At 42.7% G+C, this 23,603-nt stretch overlaps 1 protein-coding gene and 1 long non-coding RNA gene across 2 annotated transcripts; both read left to right on the top strand.

The window, feature by feature from the left end:
- The first annotated feature begins 833 nt into the window (after positions 1-833).
- On the top strand, positions 834-4,066 carry LOC139460993 (uncharacterized). The gene is made up of 3 exons (XR_011652862.1): positions 834-925; positions 2,819-2,927; positions 4,020-4,066. It is a non-coding gene; the product is annotated as an uncharacterized lncRNA (long non-coding RNA).
- Positions 4,067-4,791: 725 nt separating this feature from the next.
- Positions 4,792-11,683, top strand: LOC139460992 (NAD(P)H-hydrate epimerase-like). Its single transcript, XM_071242457.1, has 6 exons — positions 4,792-4,855; positions 4,966-5,005; positions 7,107-7,216; positions 7,535-7,662; positions 8,665-8,932; positions 11,329-11,683. The coding sequence occupies exons 1-6, from the start codon at positions 4,792-4,794 to the stop codon at positions 11,562-11,564; spliced, it is 846 nt and encodes a 281-aa protein (XP_071098558.1). The 3' UTR covers positions 11,565-11,683.
- Positions 11,684-23,603: the final 11,920 nt, after the last annotated feature.

The following is a 23,603-nucleotide window of genomic DNA, read 5'->3' as shown; positions in this document are numbered from 1 at the left end:
GGTACGCCATCTTGCTCTGTATAAGGTGACACGTGGCCAGTCATGACGTCGTGCAGAATGTTCTAGAAACCACTTGATTTCACAATGTGTCCTCATGTAAGGAAAATATTGTATCTCCCATGTGATTGTTTCTGGATGAGACAGGTTTAATGTTCTTTTTCTCCAAGTATTTTTTTTTTACTCACACGTTTTTTAATTACTTTGGGTATTAATGTCATTTAAAAAAATGCCGGAGTTGAATAACATCTTGCAAATCTCATAACATTGCATGAATAGGGCTCAGTGATTTGAATGTGACCCATTTTCGCATTACAAGTATTCACTCAAGTGGAGTTTATGTATAAGTGAAGCTCACATGCGATCAGTAAATATAGACCAGGAAGGATATTTGTGTATGCAGGCTGAGAGGATAATTACATCTCTCCATGTTACTAGTTGTCGCAGTGTGCATAGATCCGAAAACCAGACCAGAAGCAACAGGTTGGACCGTCGCTTATATATTTTCAAAAGGAGAGTTTGTGCAAACAACAACAGACAATGGAATATAATATCATAATTTATTTACATTGGCGACAAAGGGGGGCTACCTCGGTTGCTGGTGCTAGTGGGTCGTAAACCCGAGTGATAGGAATAGAGAAAGAGTACCCCGAGGATTGATGGCTTGTTAGTGGGTCGTCAACCCAATATGGTTGTGGATTAATCTGGGATCTAGGACGCCAGTATTAGTACTAATAGTAGAGATGTACCCTTGGAGGTCGTGAAGCCCCGTGTGTTAGGTTAGGGAGAGGTATATGGTATGAGTTGGGGGCTACAGACGCCCGCCTGATGGAGCAACCAAGGCAGCCTCACAAGGTGGTATGAAGGGGATGGATGGTGGGAGAAGCATAAACAAGATGGCTTTGAGAGAAACTAGAACAAACGGATGGTGGGTGAAGGGTTAAATAGGCTTTAGTGAGTGACGTCACAAAGTATTGGAATGTGGGATAGGTAAAGTGTAACCTGATCCATAGCAGAAAAATGGAGTACGATGTACAAGTGATGACAGTTCATAATAAAAATATACGACGTTGTAGGATACATAAAGCACAAAAAGCTGCGGCTAAGGTACAAACTAAAATAATAAATTTGACATTTATTGACCTTTGGAACAAAAAGATCGCCCATTACGCATGGTATTAGAGTAGTTATATTATTGTTTTTTCTTGTCAATTTTGAAAGGATTATAATGATTTATTTTACCCATTTTACTCAAATACGAAGCTTGTCTGGAGCTCTTGTGACCTCGTGATTAGTTCACCCTTTGTTGAGGAGATAAACCTTCTGTGTTTTGAAGTTTGATTTAGTCACACTGTAGAGTAGATAACTCTTATTTTAGTTTGGAACCAAGTGCTTTGGCTTTTTTGTGGGCTTATAAGGTGTTTCCGTAGCAAAAAGAACACCTCTTTTTAAGCAATCAGAGTCAAGCATTCTTCAATGTCCTGGTAGAAATAGTTATACAAGTACACTCAACACAACTATTGAAGGGTCACCCAGTTAAGGACGATACAGTTGAAGGTCTCCTATTTAAACGATATAACTAAACTAACAATCAGTCTAAAGCGCCAGTTGTTAAAGACCCCACTAATGTGAATATTTGTAGCTGTATTAATGAAAATATTTAACCAGGGGAATAAATGCAGGAGCAGGTACACACTGACCACTTTTGTCTCAAGTTTAAGCATTGTGTTCATGGTCACAAGATCGTATCACCCGAACACATGTTGTTGTCTAAGGCGCCGAAATTACCTGTGCAGGTTGCGTCCCTTGGGCACGCCAGAAACCTATGATTGTGGGTTCGAATCCCGGTTCGCCCCGATTATGTTTCTAGGTTTGTCAGCACTATACCCGTGCTCGTGGGTTTCACCGAAGTGGTAAACGTCTAAGACCTGCATCAGTTCGTGCTTTCCTCCCACATTAAGCTGACACGCCATGATATTACTGGAATACTGTTAAAAGTGGTGTTGTTAAAGACCGCACAAACAAGCAGAGTTGATTGTACTCCGACTATATCAAAAGCATGTGTTAATAAATCACTGTGAAATAGTGATGACACCAGCTGTTTGCAAAAAGGTGAGCTGTCCTGCCACACTGGTGGCACCTGTCACAAACACATGCAAAGGCAGGTCAACTGTTCTCCTGAAAAACATATGGTACAAGTCAAAATAGGGAATTGTGTCAGACATCACTTTTGTCACATATACAACAAATTTGGAATTTCCTCCACATGTCTACCATAAAACAAATGACTCTGGTTATTGTTAGTAACATAATTTCCTCAAATTAAGAAATGATAATCTAGTTGACTTAAAATAAACAAAATAGCAATGTTTGTTACTTGTTTGTTTGTTTGTTATTTATATTTTGCTTGTGATGGCAGTCTGTAAATAATTGAGTCTGGACCAGACAATACAGTGATTCTATTAACTGCATCCATGCTGTCAGAATAATGACACACACTCATCAATGGTCAAGTATCTGGAAGAACTACAGTTTCCATCAAATTATTGTTAAAGGATGTCAGGCAATGGTGAATTAGGGCCCCAGTCATGCAGAGTTGCCTCCCTTAGGTGTGCCAGAATCCCATGATATTCTTTTTAAATCCCATATTCACCTGATTACGTTTCTCTTCAGTCCAGACCCTGGAGAATAAATTGAAAAAGGAGTCCAACTCAAGTCTAGAATGACTTTGCAAGTCTAGATTTCCTCAGCTTGAAATTAAGCCTTGTTCGGGGCTTCATTTGGATGAGAGTTGACTGAACCTCCATGTTGTGTGTTTCAGCCAGGATGAGGCCCAGAAGATCGACCAGGAGCTGTTTGAGGACTACTCCTTCAGCGTGGAACAGCTGATGGAGCTGGCCGGGTACAGCTGCGCCGTCGCCATCGCCAGGGTCAGTCAGGCATCAGTCACCAGTTTTAGTTGTTGAAAAAAACATAGCCATGGAAAACTGCAAAATGATTTATGTTATTGTTTTGTTACTTCCCAAAAACACAAGGTGTAAAAACTTTTCAACTTTCGAATTAGTGAGGAGAATTTATAAAAATGTGACCTGGAAAATGATAATTTTAAAACTTGTTAGCTCACCTGAATGAAAGACAAGTGACCTCATGTCTTAGCCTGCTGGTTGGAAATCCTTGAGGTCATCTGTAAACATATTCTCAAACACCACAGAACAGGTGCTTGTCCAAAACATGACAGCACAATTTGGTCTAGAGGTTTGAGGACAGCGGTGCAGTGCTGGTGGGTTGTATTTATCTACAGAGTGTGTCTTGTTGCAGTGTATCTACAGAGTGTGTCTTGTTGCAGTGTATCTACAGAGTGTCTTGTTGTATATATCTACAGAGTGTGTCTTGTTGTATATATCTACAGAGTGTGTCTTGTTGCAGTGTATCTACAGAGTGTCTTGTTGTAGTGTATCTACAGAGTGTCTTGTTGTAGTGTATCTACAGAGTGTGTCTTGTTGCAGTGTATCTACAGAGTGTGTCTTGTTGCAGTGTATCTACAGAGTGTGTCTTGTTGTATATATCTACAGAGTGTGTCTTGTTGTATATATCTACAGAGTGTGTCTTGTTGCAGTGTATCTACAGAGTGTCTTGTTGTAGTGTATCTACAGAGTGTGTCTTGTTGCAGTGTATCTACAGAGTGTGTCTTGTTGCAGTGTATCTACAGAGTGTGTCTTGTTGTATATATCTACAGAGTGTGTCTTGTTGTATATATCTACAGAGTGTGTCTTGTTGCAGTGTATCTACAGAGTGTCTTGTTGTAGTGTATCTACAGAGTCTGTCTTGTTGCAGTGTATCTACAGAGTGTGTCTTGTTGCAGTGTATCTACAGAGTGTCTTGTTGCAGTGTATCTACAGAGTGTGTCTTGTTGCAGTGTATCTACAGAGTGTCTTGTTGCAGTGTATCTACAGAGTGTCTTGTTGCAGTGTTTCTACAGAGTGTCTTGTTGCAGTGTATCTACAGAGTGTGTCTTGTTGCAGTGTTTCCCAATAGACAACATGTCCAAGGACAACGGTGCAGTGCTGGTGTGTTGTATATATCTACAGAGTGTCTTGTTGTATATATCTACAGAGTGTGTCTTGTTGCAGTGTATCTACAGAGTGTGTCTTGTTGTATATATCTACAGAGTGTGTCTTGTTGTATATATCTACAGAGTGTGTCTTGTTGCAGTGTATCTACAGAGTGTCTTGTTGTAGTGTATCTACAGAGTGTGTCTTGTTGCAGTGTATCTACAGAGTGTGTCTTGTTGCAGTGTATCTACAGAGTGTGTCTTGTTGTATATATCTACAGAGTGTGTCTTGTTGCAGTGTATCTACAGAGTGTCTTGTTGTAGTGTATCTACAGAGTCTGTCTTGTTGCAGTGTATCTACAGAGTGTGTCTTGTTGCAGTGTATCTACAGAGTGTCTTGTTGCAGTGTATCTACAGAGTGTGTCTTGTTGCAGTGTATCTACAGAGTGTCTTGTTGCAGTGTATCTACAGAGTGTCTTGTTGCAGTGTTTCTACAGAGTGTCTTGTTGCAGTGTATCTACAGAGTGTGTCTTGTTGCAGTGTTTCCCAATAGACAACATGTCCAAGGACAACGGTGCAGTGCTGGTGTGTTGTATATATCTACAGAGTGTCTTGTTGTATATATCTACAGAGTGTCTTGTTGCAGTGTATCTACAGAGTGTCTTGTTGCAGTGTATCTACAGAGTGTCTTGTTGTATATATCTACAGAGTGTGTCTTGTTGCAGTGTTTCCCAATAGACAACATGTCCAAGGACAACGGTGCAGTGCTGGTGTGTTGTATGTATCTACAGAGTGTGTCTTGTTGCAGTGTATCTACAGAGTGTGTCTTGTTGCAGTGTTTCCCAATAGACAACATGTCCAAGGACAACGGTGCAGTGCTGGTGTGTTGTGTATATCTACAGAGTGTCTTGTTGCAGTGTATCTACAGAGTGTGTCTTGTTGCAGTGTATCTACAGAGTGTGTCTTGTTGTAGTGTATCTACAGAGTGTGTCTTGTTGCAGTGTTTCCCAATAGACAACATGTCCAAGGACAACGGTGCAGTGCTGGTGTGTTGTGTATATCTACAGAGTGTCTTGTTGTATATATCTACAGAGTGTGTCTTGTTGCAGTGTATCTACAGAGTGTGTCTTGTTGCAGTGTATCTACAGAGTGTCTTGTTGCAGTGTATCTACAGAGTGTCTTGTTGCAGTGTATCTACAGAGTGTGTCTTGTTGCAGTGTATCTACAGAGTGTCTTGTTGCAGTGTATCTACAGAGTGTCTTGTTGCAGTGTATCTACAGAGTGTGTCTTGTTGCAGTGTATCTACAGAGTGTCTTGTTGCAGTGTATCTACAGAGTGTCTTGTTGCAGTGTATCTACAGAGTGTGTCTTGTTGCAGTGTATCTACAGAGTGTGTCTTGTTGCAGTGTATCTACAGAGTGTCTTGTTGCAGTGTATCTACAGAGTGTCTTGTTGCAGTGTATCTACAGAGTGTGTCTTGTTGCAGTGTATCTACAGAGTGTGTCTTGTTGCAGTGTATCTACAGAGTGTGTCTTGTTGCAGTGTATCTACAGAGTGTCTTGTTGCAGTGTATCTACAGAGTGTGTCTTGTTGCAGTGTTTCCCAATAGACAACATGTCCAAGGACAACGGTGCAGTGCTGGTGTGTTGTATGTATCTACAGAGTGTCTTGTTGCAGTGTAACTACAGAGTGTGTCTTGTTGCAGTGTATCTACAGAGTGTCTTGTTGCAGTGTATCTACAGAGTGTCTTGTTGTATATATCTACAGAGTGTGTCTTGTTGCAGTGTTTCCCAATAGACAACATGTCCAAGGACAACGGTGCAGTGCTGGTGTGTTGTATGTATCTACAGAGTGTGTCTTGTTGCAGTGTTTCCCAATAGACAACATGTCCAAGGACAACGGTGCAGTGCTGGTGTGTTGTGTATATCTACAGAGTGTGTCTTGTTGCAGTGTATCTACAGAGTGTCTTGTTGCAGTGTATCTACAGAGTGTCTTGTTGCAGTGTATCTACAGAGTGTGTCTTGTTGCAGTGTTTCCCAATAGACAACATGTCCAAGGACAACGGTGCAGTGCTGGTGTGTTGTATATATCTACAGAGTGTCTTGTTGTAGTGTATCTACAGAGTGTGTCTTGTTGCAGTGTTTCCCAATAGACAACATGTCCAAGGACAACGGTGCAGTGCTGGTGTGTTGTATATATCTACAGAGTGTCTTGTTGCAGTGTAACTACAGAGTGTGTCTTGTTGCAGTGTTTCCCAATAGACAACATGTCCAAGGACAATGGTGCAGAGCTGGTGGGTTGTATATATCTACAGAGTGTGTCTTGTTGTAGTGTATCTACAGAGTGTGTCTTGTTGCAGTGTTTCCCAATAGACAACATGTCCAAGGACAACGGTGCAGTGCTGGTGTGTTGTATATATCTACAGAGTGTGTCTTGTTGCAGTGTTTCGCAATAGACAACATGTCCAAGGACAACGGTGCAGAGCTGGTGGGTTGTATATATCTACAGAGTGTGTCTTGTTGCAGTGTTTCCCAATAGACAACATGTCCAAGGACAACGGTGCAGTGCTGGTGTGTTGTGTATATCTACAGAGTGTGTCTTGTTGCAGTGTATCTACAGAGTGTCTTGTTGCAGTGTATCTACAGAGTGTCTTGTTGCAGTGTATCTACAGAGTGTGTCTTGTTGCAGTGTTTCCCAATAGACAACATGTCCAAGGACAACGGTGCAGTGCTGGTGTGTTGTATATATCTACAGAGTGTCTTGTTGCAGTGTATCTACAGAGTGTGTCTTGTTGCAGTGTTTCCCAATAGACAACATGTCCAAGGACAACGGTGCAGTGCTGGTGTGTTGTATATATCTACAGAGTGTCTTGTTGCAGTGTAACTACAGAGTGTGTCTTGTTGCAGTGTTTCCCAATAGACAACATGTCCAAGGACAATGGTGCAGAGCTGGTGGGTTGTATATATCTACAGAGTGTGTCTTGTTGTAGTGTATCTACAGAGTGTGTCTTGTTGCAGTGTTTCGCAATAGACAACATGTCCAAGGACAACGGTGCAGAGCTGGTGGGTTGTATATATCTACAGAGTGTGTCTTGTTGCAGTGTTTCCCAATAGACAACATGTCCAAGGACAACGGTGCAGTGCTGGTGTGTTGTATATATCTACAGAGAGTCTTGTTGTATATATCTACAGAGTGTGTCTTGTTGTATATATCTACAGAGTGTGTCTTGTTGCAGTGTATCTACAGTGTGTCTTGTTGCAGTGTATCTACATTGTGTCTTGTTGCAGTGTTTCCCAATAGACAACATGTCCAAGGACAACGGTGCAGTGCTGGTGTGTTGTATATATCTACAGAGTGTCTTGTTGTATATATCTACAGAGTGTGTCTTGTTGCAGTGTTTCCCAATAGACAACATGTCCAAGGACAACGGTGCAGTGCTGGTGTGTTGTATATATCTACAGAGTGTCTTGTTGCAGTGTTTCTACAGAGTGTGTCTTGTTGCAGTGTTTCCCAATAGACAACATGTCCAAGGACAACGGTGCAGTGCTGGTGTGTTGTGGGCCTGGCAACAATGGTGGGGACGGCCTTGTCTGTGCCAGGCATCTCAAACTATTTGTGAGTCACAATTCAAACCTTTTTTAGTGCACCTGTTAAATGGATAGTCTCAATGTGAACCTGTTAAATAGATGGTCTCAATGTGCACCTGTTAAATGGAAAGTCTCTATCTGCACCTGTTAAATAGATAGTCTCAATGTGCACCTGTTAGATGGATAGTCTCAATGTGAACCTGTTAAATAGATGGTCTCAATGTGCACCTGTTAAATAGATAGTCTCAATGTGCACCTGTTAAATGGAAAGTCTCAATGTGCACCTGTTAAATGTATTGTCTCTTTGGATCCCACCATTCACTGTTTTTTTTACCAATAAAATATTACTTTGACAGATAATTACTGGTTGTATTTACTAGCCCAGCACTGAAATTGTTGAAAAAACTACACAACTCAAGAAATCATAGCACATCTGGGTTTTCTCATAACATTACACCCCTGTGGAGATCCAGGTTAGAATATGTCTTCAGCAACCCATGCTTGTTGTAACTAACGGGATCGGGTTGTCAGACTCGCTGACTTAGGTGACGCATGTCATCGTATCCCATTTGCACAGATCGATGCTCATGATGTCAATCACAAGATTGTCTGGTCCAGACTGGATTATTTAATGTCATAGCCTATATATTGTTGACTGCAATGTTAACCTACAAGAAAATTAATTTTGATCAACACTCAATATCACCCTCTCACCAACTCCATACACTGACTTGCAGGGTTTCAAGCCTTAATGCTATATACGTCACCTGTCCCTATCAAAGGCTACTATGCTTGTCGTAAAAGTCGACAAACGGGATCGGGTGGTCAGGCTCGCTGACTTGGTTGATGCACAATATCAATCCAAATTGCATGGATCGATGTTCATGATGCAAATCACTGGATTGTCTGGTTCAGACTCGATTATTTACAGCCCCTGTTTGAGAGCCTGCGCCGCCAGTGGCCCACTCTATCTACTTTAGCTATAACACTCAATATCCCCCTCTCACCAACTCCATACACTGACTTGCAGGGCTTCAAGCCTTCCATCTTCTACCCGAAGCAGCCCAACAAGCCCCTGTTTGAGAGCCTGCGTCGCCAGTGTGAGGGGATGGACATGCCCTTCTTGTCCTTCTTCCCCTCCGACCCCCAGCTCATCAAAGACTCCTATAACCTCATCGTAGATGCGCTGTTCGGATTCAGCTTCAAGGGACCTGCCCGCCCCGAGTTTGCCTCCATCTTGGAGAAGTTGAAGAAGATACAAGACGATGTCCACATCTGCAGCATTGATGTCCCTTCAGGTAAATAGTAGGGCTGGGACGATACACCAACTGTGAGATCCAATACGTATCACGATACACTAATTGATGTACCTTGATGGAGAGTCTGGGTTGGAGCTGGTTCAAGTATTGATGTACCTTCAGGTAACATAGTCTGTCGAGAGTCTGTGTTAGAGCTGGTCCAAGTATTGATGTACCTTCAGGTAACATAGTCTGTGGAGAGTCTGGGTTAGAGCTGGTCCAAGTATTGATGTACCTTCAGGTAACATAGTCTGTGGAGAATCTGGGTTAGAGCTGGTCCAAGTATTGATGTACCTTCAGGTAACATAGTCTGTGGAAAATCTGGGTTAGAACTGGTCCAAGTATTGATGTACCTTCAGGTAACATAGTCTGTGGAGAGTCTGTGTTAGAGCTTGTCCAAGTATTGATGTACCTTCAGGTAACATAGTCTGTGGAGAGTCTGGGTTAGAGCTGGTCCAAGTATTGATGTACCTTCAGGTAACATAGTCTGTGGAGAGTTTGGGTTAGAGCTGGTCCAAGTATTGATGTACCTCCAGGTAACATAGTCTGTGGGGAGTCTGGGTTAGAGCTGGTCCAAGTATTAATGTACCTTCAGGTAACATAGTGTGGCGAGTCTGGGTTAGAGCTGGTCCAAGTATTGATGTACCTTCAGGTAACATAGTCTGTGGAGAGTCTGGGTTAGAGCTGGTCCAAGTATTGATGTACCTTCAGGTAACATAGCCTGTGGCGAGTCTGGGTTAGAGCTGGTCCAAGTATTGATGTACCTTCAGGTAACATAGTCTGTGGAGAGTCTGGGTTAGAGCTTGTCCAAGTATTGATGTACCTTCAGGTAACATAGTCTGTTGAGAATCTGGGTTAGAGCTGGTCCAAGTATTGATGTACCTTCAGGTAACATAGTCTCTGGAGAATCTGGGTTAGAGCTGGTCCAAGTATTGATGTACCTTCAGGTAACATAGTCTCTGGAGAATCTGGGTTAGAGCTGGTCCAAGTATTGATGTACCTTCAGGTAGCATAGTGTGTGGAGAGTCTGGGTTAGAGCTGATCCAAGTATTGATGTACCTTCAGGTAACATAGTCTGTGGAGAGTCTGGGTTAGAGCTGGTCCAAGTATTGATGTACCTTCAGGTAACATAGTCTGTGGAGAGTCTGGGTTATAGCTGGTACAAGTATTTATGTACCTTCAGGTAACATAGTCTGTGGGGAGTATGGGTTAGAGCTGGTCCAAGTATTGATGTACCTTCAGGTAACATAGTCTGTGGAGAGTCTGGGTTAGAGCTGGTCCAAGTATTGATGTACCTTCAGGTAACATAGTCTGTGTAGGGTCTGGGTTAGACCTGGTCCAAGTATTGATGTACCTTCAGGTAACATAGTCTGTGGCGAGTCTGGGTTAGAGCTGGTCCAAGTATTGATGTACCTTCAGGTAACATAGTCTGTGGAGAGTCTGGGTTAGAGCTGGTCCAAGTATTGATGTACCTTCAGGTAACATAGTCTGTGGAGAGTCTGGGTTAGAGCTGATCCAAGTATTGATGTACCTTCAGGTAACATAGTCTGTGGAGAGTCTGGGTTAGAGCTAGTCCAAGTATTGATGTACCTTCAGGTAACATAGTCAGTGGTGAGTCTGTGTTAGAGTTGGTCCCAAAGAACTTATTCATGACTAAATGATTTTGGGACGTGGTTGAATGCATGTCATCGGACCCAGACAGTGTGTGATGTTGCTCACAATATCAATCACTTGTTTGTCTCATCCAGACTTGATTAATTACAAGCCAGCTTCATTTGTGTTCAACCAGATTGTGTGAATGGTTAATTTCTATTTTAATTTTAATTTTTAATTTTAATTTTGTTGATCAGATAAATATTGTGTGTTTGATAAATGCTTTGTTTGCCAGACCCATACAGGTAATCATGGATTTCTGCAGAGTTGTTGGCAGAGTTATGGCCCTTAGGTGTTCGAGGATCTGATGGTAAAATAAACACCACGCCCATAGTCATGAGTGTCACCAATTTGAAAACGTCTATTACCTGCCTCACTTTAGGCATTTGTCTCACTGTAAGCATGGCTGGCCCAGTCGTCTAAGGCGCCGCGATTCGTAGTGCAGGGTTTCATCCCTTTGACACGCCAGAAACCTATGATTGTGGGTTCAAATCCTGGTTCGCCCCGATTATGTTTCTAGGTTTGTCAGTACCATACCTGTGCTCGTGGGTTTCACTGAAGTGGTAAACGTCTGAGACCTGCATCACTTCGGGCTTTCCTCCCACATTAAGCTAACACGCCGTGATATAACTCAAATAATGTTAACAGCAGCAAAACCCAACTCACTCACTCACACACTCACTTTAAGCCACACAGTCAAAGCAGCATTAAACCCAACTCACTCCATCACTCACTATTTTCAGGATGGGATGTAGAAAGCGGCGACCCCGACGGCATCCACCCAGAGCTGCTCATCTCGCTGACGGCACCCAAACTGTGTGCCCGCCACTTCAGGGGCAAACACCACTACCTGGGCGGCCGCTTCGTGCCGAAGACGCTGGAACAACGCTACAGTCTCAATCTTCCTGCCTACCCAGGCACAGAGTGTGTGATAGAACTGAAAACACAGACCACGGAACCTGCAGAAAGTTCCAAGTGATTCTCTCCGCTGCCATCAATTGACCTCCTGCTGTTTGTTGATAGCTTGAAATGTGTATATCATCTCTGTCCTTTCCAAACAATGTATAGAGAAAAGGTTTGGTGTAGAATTGTTGTGCATCAGTTGAAGTTATTTTAAAGGTTGGTTTCGTTGGGTTAATTCTGCTTTCAGCTTTAGTTATATCATGCTTGTCAGTTTCGAGGTAGTCATCAAGCGATACAAAAAGACTTGAAGAATTAAAGTCACATGTGACCTGAATGTCACAATGGAGTTCTGCTTTTGCTCACACACCAGCACAACATCTTGATTAAACGCATCTCTCAAAATAACAATTAAATTTAGTAAACATTGTTTAGTGTATGTTTACTTTTTTACACCCAAGCTGTCAGTGAAATGGCTGCTCGATGCACCATTATTGTGGGAGAATACAAAAGTGATGCTGTTTTTTTTAAAGATTTTAAGATGCGGATGCGGATCCAGGTTTTTTTGTAATACTACTGAGTCTCTCAACGTAATACTATTATATACACCTTGAAAAAAGTTAAGCACCACTTCTTTCTTTTTTATGTATTCGTGACTTCCATGTATCATTTTGAACGACCTACATATGACATTCAGTCATTTTTAGAAATGTCTTAGATACCGTTGAAACCTTGGTACAAGAACACTGTACGTTCCTCCAGATGTTGCAAGAACACTGTACGTTCCTCCAGACGCTAAAAGAACACTGTATGTTGCTCCAGACGCTACAAGAACACTGTACGATCTTCCAGACATTACAAGAACACTGTGTTCCTCCAGACGTTACAAGAACACTATGTTCCTCCAGACATTACATGAACACTGTACGTTCCTCCAGACATTACAAAACACTACGTTCCTCCAGATGTTACAAGAACACTGTATGTTCCGCCGGACTTTACAAGAACACTATACGTTCCTCTAGACTGTTGGCTTCCAAAATTTTGTTCGTACTAAAGATTATCAAATGACCCTAGCTGAAATTTTATCTGAATTTTGTTATGCATACCTCTTAGTTGATCAAAGTAATGAAAAATCATCCTGCTTCTTTTGATCACTGAACCAATTGCTTGTTAGTCTGTTAAGACTTATTATGACGATGATGATGATGATGATGATGTATTTAGCTTCATCTGCTTATGTATATGACATCTCTGCGCTAAAGTGCATGTTTTTGGATAACATTTTATATTCTTTTTGTACTTCTCAGCTCTGTAACAGCTTACAGTTGTATTTTTGATGTTTTATATTCTGTTGTTAGTTCTCGATTCTGTGTCACAGTCAACCATTTGTATTTTTGATGTCTTATGTTTCATTACTTGGTTTACGGACCCATCAACCCTAAAAGTCAGAAATGAGGAAAAAAAATTGTTTTAACTCTCACAGAGCCTGTTAATCTCCATTATTTTAGTGGGTAATATATCGGACTAGTTGTTTCATCTTCCAGAGGCAAGGGAGTTAACTTACTACAAAAGTCCAGTTTCCACCCTTGCCAAACTAGGCTGCAATTTCCGAGTCATATGCATAGTCCAATCAATATCACAAAATGAAATCAACATCTGGTTGGTATACTGCTGTGCAGATGTAGTTTGAGTGCAAAAATAATATATTTCATTTTCACATCCTACGGACTCTATTGTTAATAATTCTATTTTGACTGTCAAGACCATCCAAGAAATATCAGGGGCACGTGTGGCCCAATCGTCTAAGGTGTTGCTATTCACTGTGCAGAGTTGCGTCCCTTGGGCACGCCAGAAACCTGTGGTTGTGGGTTTGACAGCACCATACCCGTGCTCATGGGTTTCACAGAAGTGGTAAACGTCTGAGACCTTATCACTTCCGGCTTTCCTCCCACATAAAGCTGACACGCAGTGATATAACTGGAATGCTGTTAAAAGCGGTGGTAAACCCAACTCACTCACTCCAAGAAAATTCCGTAAACCAACTAATGAAAGAAATCCTGTACTTTTGAACTGTGTCTGTACAGTGTTTTTAGGTGTTGTTCTGCAAATTTGTCTTTGAAAATTGTTGTGAGTGAAATACCAGTAATAAATCTTGTCAATATCCGGTTCCAATTAACCATATTCCGTTTCTAACTGTTGCTGATCACGTGACACAGAACAAGCCTTTCTTACAAAATGGCCTCCATTCCGTAGCTGACTCGGGAAAACCCACTTAGACACATTTGAACCTGTCTGCATACTGCAGAACTCCTTCTGTCTGCATACTGCAGAACTCCTTCTGTCTGCATACTGCAGAACTCCTCCTGTCTGCATACTCCAGAACTCCTCCTGTCTGCATACTGCAGAACTCCTCCTGTCTGCATACTGCAGAACTCCTATTCTGTGTCCATACCGAGCTGGTGATCAGATGATGTAGTTTCCATGTTCTTATTGTGATGTCACCATGACATGAGTTTGACAGCAGCCATTTTGTTCTTTAACGTGTCCTTTGTCACATGATCACCGAATTGAGTGGAAAATTCAGAACTGACTTTGGGAAAATAATTTGCTGTTGTAACATTGAGTTGAACGTAATGGTAATAAATTGTAATCACCGTTTATGTTGAGTGTGACCAATCAAGGAATTTTGGACATGTTGCAATAATCTGTAGTCAGGATCCTTTTAGGTGTCGTGAGACTCAGTCCATACAAAATGGTATATTAGTGTCACATATATATATATATATCACAACATTAGTAAAAAGATGCATTTTTGTAACATTGAGTGTACTGTATCTTTCTCTTACTAATAAATCAAGCTGTTGGACAAGTGAAGAGGATATAAAAGTTGTTGTTTAAAACCAAAATTTGTCCCGAAACCAGATTTCCTAATTCTGTTAATTCAGTTTCTCACACCAATTGTCATTATAATCTGTGATGTTCATTTTGGATTATTACTATTGCAAAGTGTTTATATAACCGAAGTTTCACTATTGTACCCACGATTCATTAACCCAGACATTTGTTAATCTGAATATTTTCACTGGGAAAAGAACTGTCTGGATTAACAGGGTTTTAACTGTAAAAAGGTCCAATTTTGACTCTGAATCAAAACCTCTTTCCATTAAAATCTGAGAAAGCCTCCAATCAGTCTATTTCTTCAGAAGTTCAGAACCATTTGGATCTGCATATCAGATTTTTGTATGTGTAAAAGACTATGTAACCATGCAGTTCGGAATGGAGAAAATAATAACCACGCTATATGTTGTTGATGTTTTACACCCCGTTATATTTTAGTGTAATGGAAAATACAGCCAAAAGGTTGCACAACCGAGGGAACCTTTATGTGGATTTCGTTTTCTTCTGACCGAAAGTTCAGAATCGATGACAAAGGTGGTGAACGATAAAAAGCTGAATTGCTTTAGAAGACAGAAATATTATTGGCGCCAAAACGCATCATTGATTTCGACTAGGCCATCACAGTTGGGCAGAGAAGTATCAAATCTAAGAAGAGGATCGGATTTTAATAAGATTATATAATGTTACTTGAATTAAATTTCAAGATATTGTTGTCTTTGTCATAATGTTTATATGAACATATTGCTTGTATTTATTTTCAAATTTTGTTGAGGATTCTGGATACAATTATATCTTGTTAACTCCCAACTTTCTGGGACCATCAGATATACACCTGGGAAAAAGTTAAGCGCTGTTTGTTTTTTTCTTACTTATCTCCCGAACTTCCATGTCCTTCTTGGAAGTACTTATGAAACTGATCGCATCTGATAAATATCCCATGATGGTATAGAATACAATGTACTTACAGATGGTACAAGAACACTGTATGTTCCTACAGATGGCACAAGAACATTATGTTCCTACAGGTGGTACAAGAACACTATGTTCCTACAGGTGGTACAAGAACACTGTATGTTCCTACAGATGGTACAAGAACACTATGTTCCTACATATGGCACAAGAACATTATGTTCCTACAGATGGTACAAGAACACTATGTTCCTACAGATGTTACAAGAACACTGTGTTCCTACAGATGGTACAAAAACACTATGTTCCTACAGATTGCACAAGAACACTATGTTCCAACAGATGGTACAAGAACACTATGTTCCTACAGATGGCACAAGAACACTGTGTTCCTACAGATGGTACAAGAACACTATGTTCCTACAGATGGTACAAGAACACTATGTTCCTACAGATGGTACAAGAACACTGTGAACACTATGTTCCTACAGATGGTACAAGAACACTATGTTCCTACAGATGGTACAAGAACACTATGTCCCTACAGATGGTACAAGAACACTGTGTTCCTACAGGTGGTACAAGAACACTGTTCCTACAGATGGTACAAGAACACTGTTCCTACAGATGGTACAAGAACACTATGTTCCTACAAGAGGTACAAGAACACTGTGTTCCGACAGATGGTACAAGAACACTGTGAACACTATGTTCCTACAGATGGTACAAGAACACTATGTTCCTACAGGTGGTACAAGAACACAGTGTTCCTACAGATGGTACAAGAACACTGTGAACACTATGTTCCTACAGATGGTACAAGAACATTATGTTCCTACAGATGGTACAAGAACACTGTGTTCCTTTAGATGGTACAAGAACACTGTGTTCCTACAGATGGCACAAGAACACTATGTTCCTACAGGTGGTACAAGAACACTATGTTCCTACAGATGGTACAAGAACACTATGTTTCTACAGATGGTACAAGAACACTGTTTATTCTTCTAGATTGTTGCTGGGTCATGCCTGTGTATTTAACGTCACATTCCGCAGTAGTCCGGATATATGACAGCAGTCTGTAAATCATAGAATCTTTACCAGACAATCCAGTGACTGATATTGTTAACAACGATCCACACCACCTGGTTATGAAGACACTCGATGAAACAAGTCAACAGTTTGACCTCAGACCACCTGATCCATTTCGTTGCCTCTTGACCAGCAGATGTTCCTGGAGACCATTTCTAACCTGGAATCCAATACCAACTGCCATGGTTGGTTGGTTGGTTTGTTGTTTAACGCCACTCTCAGCAATATTCCAGCTATATGATGGAGGTCTGTAAATAATCAAGTCTGGACCAGACAGTCCAGTTATTGATATCATGAGCATCGATCCACGCAATTGGGATCGATGACATGCATCAACAAAGTCAACAAGCCTGACCACCCCATCCTGTTAGTCGCCTTTTACGACAAGCATAGTCGCCTTTTTTTACAAAAACAGAGATTAATTATTCCCAGGTGTATATTAGGTCATATTTTTTAATCTTATCTTTCACGGATTTATTCCAGCTTTGCAACACAAGGTCGGTCAAAATAAAAATAAACATCAATTATTTATTCACTTATAAGAAAATCCTTCTGCTGTGGATTTGCCGATGGCCTCTTGAATCACGTGATGTATACATGGAATTTATATTAAACGTTTATTGTTGTTTAAGAGTCTATATTACTAGGGCGGTCGGGTAGCCTAGTGTTTAAAGCGTTCGCTCGTCACGCCGAAGACCCGGGTTCGATTCCCGACATGGGTACAATATGTGAAGCCCATTTCTGGGGTCCCCCGCCGTGAATATTGCTAAAAGCGGCGTAAAACTAAAACTCGCTATATTACTAGGGGGAGAAAATAAATATTTTTATATTTATTTCTTAGACTGGCTGCTTTTAAGTTGGGGTGGTGGTGAAACGAAAATAAAATCTGTGATGTCTTAGTGACCAGTAGACATTGGATAGTCTGCACAGTACATAGCTCAAGCTCCTTCCCAGCGTGTGACACCTTCGTTACACTCTCGGTAACATTGCTGCCACCAGTGTGGGCGCGGCCATTACAAGAATCTTGAAATTTGGCCTCTAACCCCAAATGTAGAAACGTTCAGCCTTTTGTTTATGTCTTTGGGAATGTCATTATAGTTCATTTTGAAAAGGTTAGCGACGGACCATGTTTTCCAGATGAATCTACTTTGTTTATGTAATCAGAGTGGTTCGAGAACAGAAAATCAACCAATTTCTCCCTTACATTCTAACTATATCAATTACATGATAGTTTTAATGAAATAGAAATTCAAATTGACAAAGAAAGAATGTAATTTATCAGCGGTAAGTGTATTCGGCGTAACGACAGTCGACAGTCGTCACTTGTTTGTAAACATAACGGTCATTCGGTTGCAAGTTCAACTCCAAGCATGGTTGTGGCCACCTATCACAGTGGGAGTTTTGACTGGTAGCAGTGATTGTATAGAGAACTCCATGAACGGGCTAGCCTTGCGAGGAGCTTGTACACAGCTGTGATGTTTCAGCTTGTCGAGTATGTGAGTTGACAAGATTTCAGTTTGTGCTTTGTTTTCGTCAACAAATACTCAGAATGTTTTGAAAGGCAAGACTGACATTTTGCTTTGCAGATCCTTGTGCCTAAAATAGCAGGCTAAAGATGTATGTTGAGTTGATGTTGAACTGATTTATATTGATAGAATGGGACAATTTTTGATTACTTAAAAATTAAATGCAGCTGTTGAAAGGATCTGTGAAACAAAATCAAGAAATGTATTGGGTTTTCTTTAAATATGATTCATGGAATTTCTATGTTATGGTCTTTTGTAAGCCCCCTTCAATAAATATATTTGGCAGCTTTGGTTTTGTTTGTTTATGGTTTCTTATTGTTTGTTTAATGCCACATCCAGCAATTTGCAGCTATATGATGGTGCCCAATAAATAATCAAGTCTGGATCAAATATTGTGAAAAAGGATCTACATCGTCAGGGTAAGACGACAGATATTGAGAGAAGTCACAAACCCTGACCACCTGATCCAGTTGGTCGCCTCTTACAACCAGCATAGATTGCTGGGGACTCGTGCTGACCCGGAATCCCCTCAGAGTGTTTATTATTGAGCTTGTGGGAGTTTACGTTGATTTTGTGAAACGTTCTATGATTGGACTATTGATATGTGCTGTAGTCCAATCATATTTAGCACAAGAAAGTGGGCTTGATGTGGCAAGGGTAGAATAGGTCTTCAGCAACCCATGCTTGCTGTAAAAGGTGACTATATATGTCTTGGTTGATGCATGTCATCGTATCCCAATTTAGTGGATCGATGCTCATGATGTCAGTCACTGGATTGTCTCGTCATACAGCTGGAATATTGCTGAGTGCGGCGTTAAACAACAAACAAACAAACAAACAAACCTTGTTTCAGCATCTTCTAGGTGAGGCTGGACACAGGGGCAGTACCATTGCTCCAGAATGGCTAGCATATTGACTCACATGTAATCCTTCTCATAAACATTTGCAGTGGTTCAGCCTATTGGGTATGAAACCAGTGAGTGGACATTTATTGAAACAATTCTGTTTTAGGAGTTTTGGGATGTGTATCAGCTTATGTGCTGCCCCAAGTTAACAAATACTCAGCAAAAACAGAAATGCAATGTATCCGACATCCATACAAAATTAATACCATAAATGAATTGGTCATTTCTGCAGGGACTGGAATTGATTTGTGTGGAAAGAATGAGGTATTGCAGAAATTTGGTGGAAAAGCGTTGAAACACACCAACAGGACAGACACGTGTTGGGCTATAAAAATGTTGGGTTTTCATTTGCATGCTATCACAATTGCAATCGGCCGAATGTAAACAGGCATGCATCTTCTACTGTAGCCAGGTGGTACCAAGCACGTAGTTACAAGACTATGGAACCGCTATCAGACACGGGACAACATGTGACCTTCTCAGATCCGGTTGACCACGTATCACTACTAGAGCAAGGACAGATTCATACGGCTATGTAGACCTGTGAAGATCCGGGATAGAATAGGTATTCAGCAACCTCATGCTGAACTCCCAACTAACGGGATCGAGTGGTCAGGGTCGCTAACTTGGTTGTTGCATGTCATCGTATCCCAATTGAGTGGATCGATGCTCATGATGTCAGTCACTGGATTGTCTTGTCCAAACTCGATTATTTACAGACCACCGTCATATAGCTGGAATATTGCTGAGTGCGGCGTTAAACAACAAACAAACAAATCATACTGCATTGTCACTTACGTAAAAGAACCACCACAGCCACCTCTACAGCTATGTCAATACCAGGATTGCGTAGGATGTCAGCCCAGACAGTGAGGAACCATTTATGAAGGTATCCGCGCCAGACCACGTGGTGTCATTTTGACGCACCTGCAACATCAGCTGCGACATCAAGGATGTCAAGGTCACAGAGTATGGCCACAACTTCGCAAAGACAAGTTTGGTTTAGTGATGAGTCACGTTTTATGCTTCGTCGTGCGGATGGAAGACATCATGTTTACTGCGGGCACATCAGCAACAACCACAGAACCTCCTTCATTTGGCACAAGCACTGCAGGCAGTCTGGGTGAACAATCACAAGGCCACAATTCAGGATGTGATTGTTTCCATGGGACCCTGATGCCAGTCAGTTTTGGACTCTAATGGTGACCATACAAGATATTGAGCACAGATGAACTTCACCCTGAAAATCTACTGGTCCATGTGTGTCAACTGGAACCTGGGTCAATGACAATGATGTGTGCCAATTCTGAACATTCGATTACCATCTGATGATGTCCAAGTTACAAAAAGTACAACGTGCTAAGACTTTGTGCATCATTCACTGTAGTTCATGAATGTGAGGGTGGTCGGGTAGCCTAGTGGTTAAAGCGTTCGCTCGGGTTCACCCAGGTTCACCCGGGTTCGATTCCCGACATGGGTACAATGTGTGAAGCCCATTTCTGGTGTTCTCGCTGTGATTTTGCTGAAATATCGCTAAAAGCGGCGTAAAACCATTCTCACTCACTCACTCATGTATGTGAGGTGAGATGAATTGAAATGGGTCTTAAGGTTGCACTGGTGTGGCGTGGCATGGCTGCTTGTACTAATCCAGACTAATGCCTCAGTTTAACATGGATACCCGTCTCAAATTATAAAAATTATACCGAATAGTCCTTGTTTTATCCAAGTGCCAGGCAGGATACCAGCAAATACCATCTTACTATCTTTGGGTATGCCAGTCACAAAACAAACTACTGACCTTCCACTCTCAAGTCAGATGCTTTATCCACTAGACCACGGAGGTAGTGATGCATATTTGTATGCCCAGTCAGATGCTCTATCCACTAGACCACGGAGGTGGTGATGCATATTTGTATGCCCAGTCAGATGCTCTATCCACTAGACCACGGAGGTGGTGATGCATATTTGTATGCCCAGTCAGATGCTCTATCCACTAGACCACGGAGGTGGTGATGCATATTTGTATGCCCAGTCAGATGCTCTATCCACTAGACCACGGAGGTGGTGATGCATATTTGTATGCCCAGTCAGATGCTCTATCCACTAGACCACGGAGGTGGTGATGCATATTTGTATGCCCAGTCAGATGCTCTATCCACTAGACCACGGAGGTAGTGATGCATATTTGTATGCCCAGTCAGATGCTCTATCCACTAGACCACGGAGGTGGTGATGCATATTTGTATGCCCAGTCAGATGCTCTATCCACTAGACCACGGAGGTAGTGATGCATATTTGTATGCAAGTAATTTAAAAATAAATTGGGTACTGGTGAATTCATTATATTTACACAGATATGCAGCTTAATAGTGACATGTCATCAGCAAACTCAATGAGGGACAGGAGCTGCTAATATAATCCTGTTTGTTGTTTAACACCACACTCGGCAATATTCCGGCTATGTGTTCCTGGGCTGTAAAAGTATCTGGACCAGACAATCCAGTGATTGATATTATGAGTAAAATCTATTATCTCCCCTAAAATTAAAATACTAGGTTCTGATTATTTTCCATGTTGGCCGCTAACATACCCCGCTGAGAAATATATCTGAAAACACCTCTCTAATAACTCGCTTAGTACTGTTGAGCTGAAATGAACTGATGTTTATTCGAATGCATTAGAAAAAGGGAAGTAATTCAGTTTGCGTCATCTGCTATCGGTGAAAATGGTTGAATCAAAGCGTTTTACTCGGGGAAACTTCGTCGTATATTCCAGGTCTGTATGATGGTTCAGGGTACATGTGCTCACACGCAGGGTACATGTGCTCACACGCAGGGTACATGTGCTCACACGCAGGGTACATGTGCTCACAAGCAGAGTACATGTGCTCACACGCAGGGTACATGTGCTCACACGCAGGGTACATGTGCTCACACCCAGGGTACATGTGCTCACACGCAGGGTACATGTGCTCACACGCAGGGTACATGTGCTCACACGAGGGTACATGTGCTCACATGCAGGGTACATGTGCTCATATGCAGGGTACATGTGCTCACACGCAGGGTACATGTGCTCACGCAGGGTACATGTGCTCACACGCAGGGTACATGTGCTCACACGCAGGGTACATGTGCTAACACGCAGGGTACATGTGCTCACACGCGGGGTACATGTGCTCACACGCAGGGTACATGTGCTCACAGGCAGGGTACATGTGCTCAGACGCAGGGTACATGTGCTCACACGCAGGGTACATGTGCTCACACTCAAGGTACATGTGCTCACACGCAGGGTACATGTGCTCACACGCAGGGTACATGTGCTCACGCAGGGTACATGGGCTCACACGCAGGGTACGTGTGCTCACAGGCAGCGTTTTTCTCTGTGAAACTTCGGACGTATATTCCAGGTCTGTATGATGGTCACACGCGGGGTACGTGTGCTCACACGCGGGGTACGTGTGCTCACACGCAGGGTACGTGTGCTCACACGCGGGGTACATGGGCTCACACGCGGGGTACGTGTGCTCACACGCGGGGTACGTGTGCTCCCCGCACAGGCGGGGTACGTGTGCTCACACGCGGGGTACGTGTGCTCACACGCGGGGTACCTGTGCTCACACGCGGGGTACATCTGCTCACACGCGGGGTACATGTGCTCACACGCGGTTAACATGTGCTCACATGCGGGGTACGGGGTACATGTGCTCACACGCGGGGTACTTGGGCTCACATGCGGGGTACATGTGCTCACACGAGGGTACATGTGCTCACACGCAGGGTACATGTGCTCACACGCAGGGTACATGTGCTCACACGCAGGGTACATGTGCTCACAGGCAGGGTACATGTGCTCACACGCAGGGTACATGTGCTCACACGCAGGGTACATGTGCTCACAGGCAGGGTACATGGGCTCACATGCGGGGTACATGTGCTCACACGCAGGGTACATGGGCTCACAGGCAGGGTACATGTGCTCACAGGCAGGGTACATGGGCTCACACGCAGGGTACATGGGCTCACACGCAGGGTACATGTGCTGACACGCAGGGTACATGTGCTGACACGCAGGGTACATGTGCTCACAGGCAGGGTACATGTGCTCACAGGCAGGGTACATGTGCTCACAGGCAGGGTACATGGGCTCACACGCAGGGTACATGTGCTCACACGCAGGGTACATGGGCTCACAGGCAGGGTACATGTGCTCACAGGCAGGGTACATGGGCTCACACGCAGGGTACATGGGCTCACACGCAGGGTACATGGGCTCACACGCAGGGTACATGTGCTCACACGCAGGGTACATGTGCTCACAGGCAGGGTACATGTGCTCACAGGCAGGGTACATGTGCTCACAGGCAGGGTACATGGGCTCACACGCAGGGTACATGGGCTCACACGCAGGGTACATGTGCTGACACGCAGGGTACATGTGCTGACACGCAGGGTACATGTGCTCACAGGCAGGGTACATGTGCTCACAGGCAGGGTACATGGGCTCACACGCAGGGTACATGGGCTCACACGCAGGGTACATGGGCTCACACGCAGGGTACATGTGCTCACACGCAGGGTACATGTGCTCACACGCAGGGTACATGTGCTCACACCCAGGGTACATGTGCTCACACCCAGGGTACATGTGCTCACATGCAGGGTACATCACACCACATACCTCTCCAGATTGGTTGACAACTTATAATGTTTTCGGGGTACAAAGACAAGCAAGTCATCTCTAACCTGACAGGTTCTGATATTAGTTTGGTTTGGTTTGTTG

The sequence above is a fragment of the Haliotis cracherodii genome, unplaced genomic scaffold, assembly GCF_022045235.1.
Source record: "Haliotis cracherodii isolate W230 unplaced genomic scaffold, xgHalCrac1.p SCAF_14, whole genome shotgun sequence".
Classification (NCBI taxonomy): Eukaryota; Metazoa; Mollusca; class Gastropoda; order Lepetellida; family Haliotidae; genus Haliotis; species Haliotis cracherodii.
This window is presented reverse-complemented; position numbering and strand designations above follow the sequence as displayed.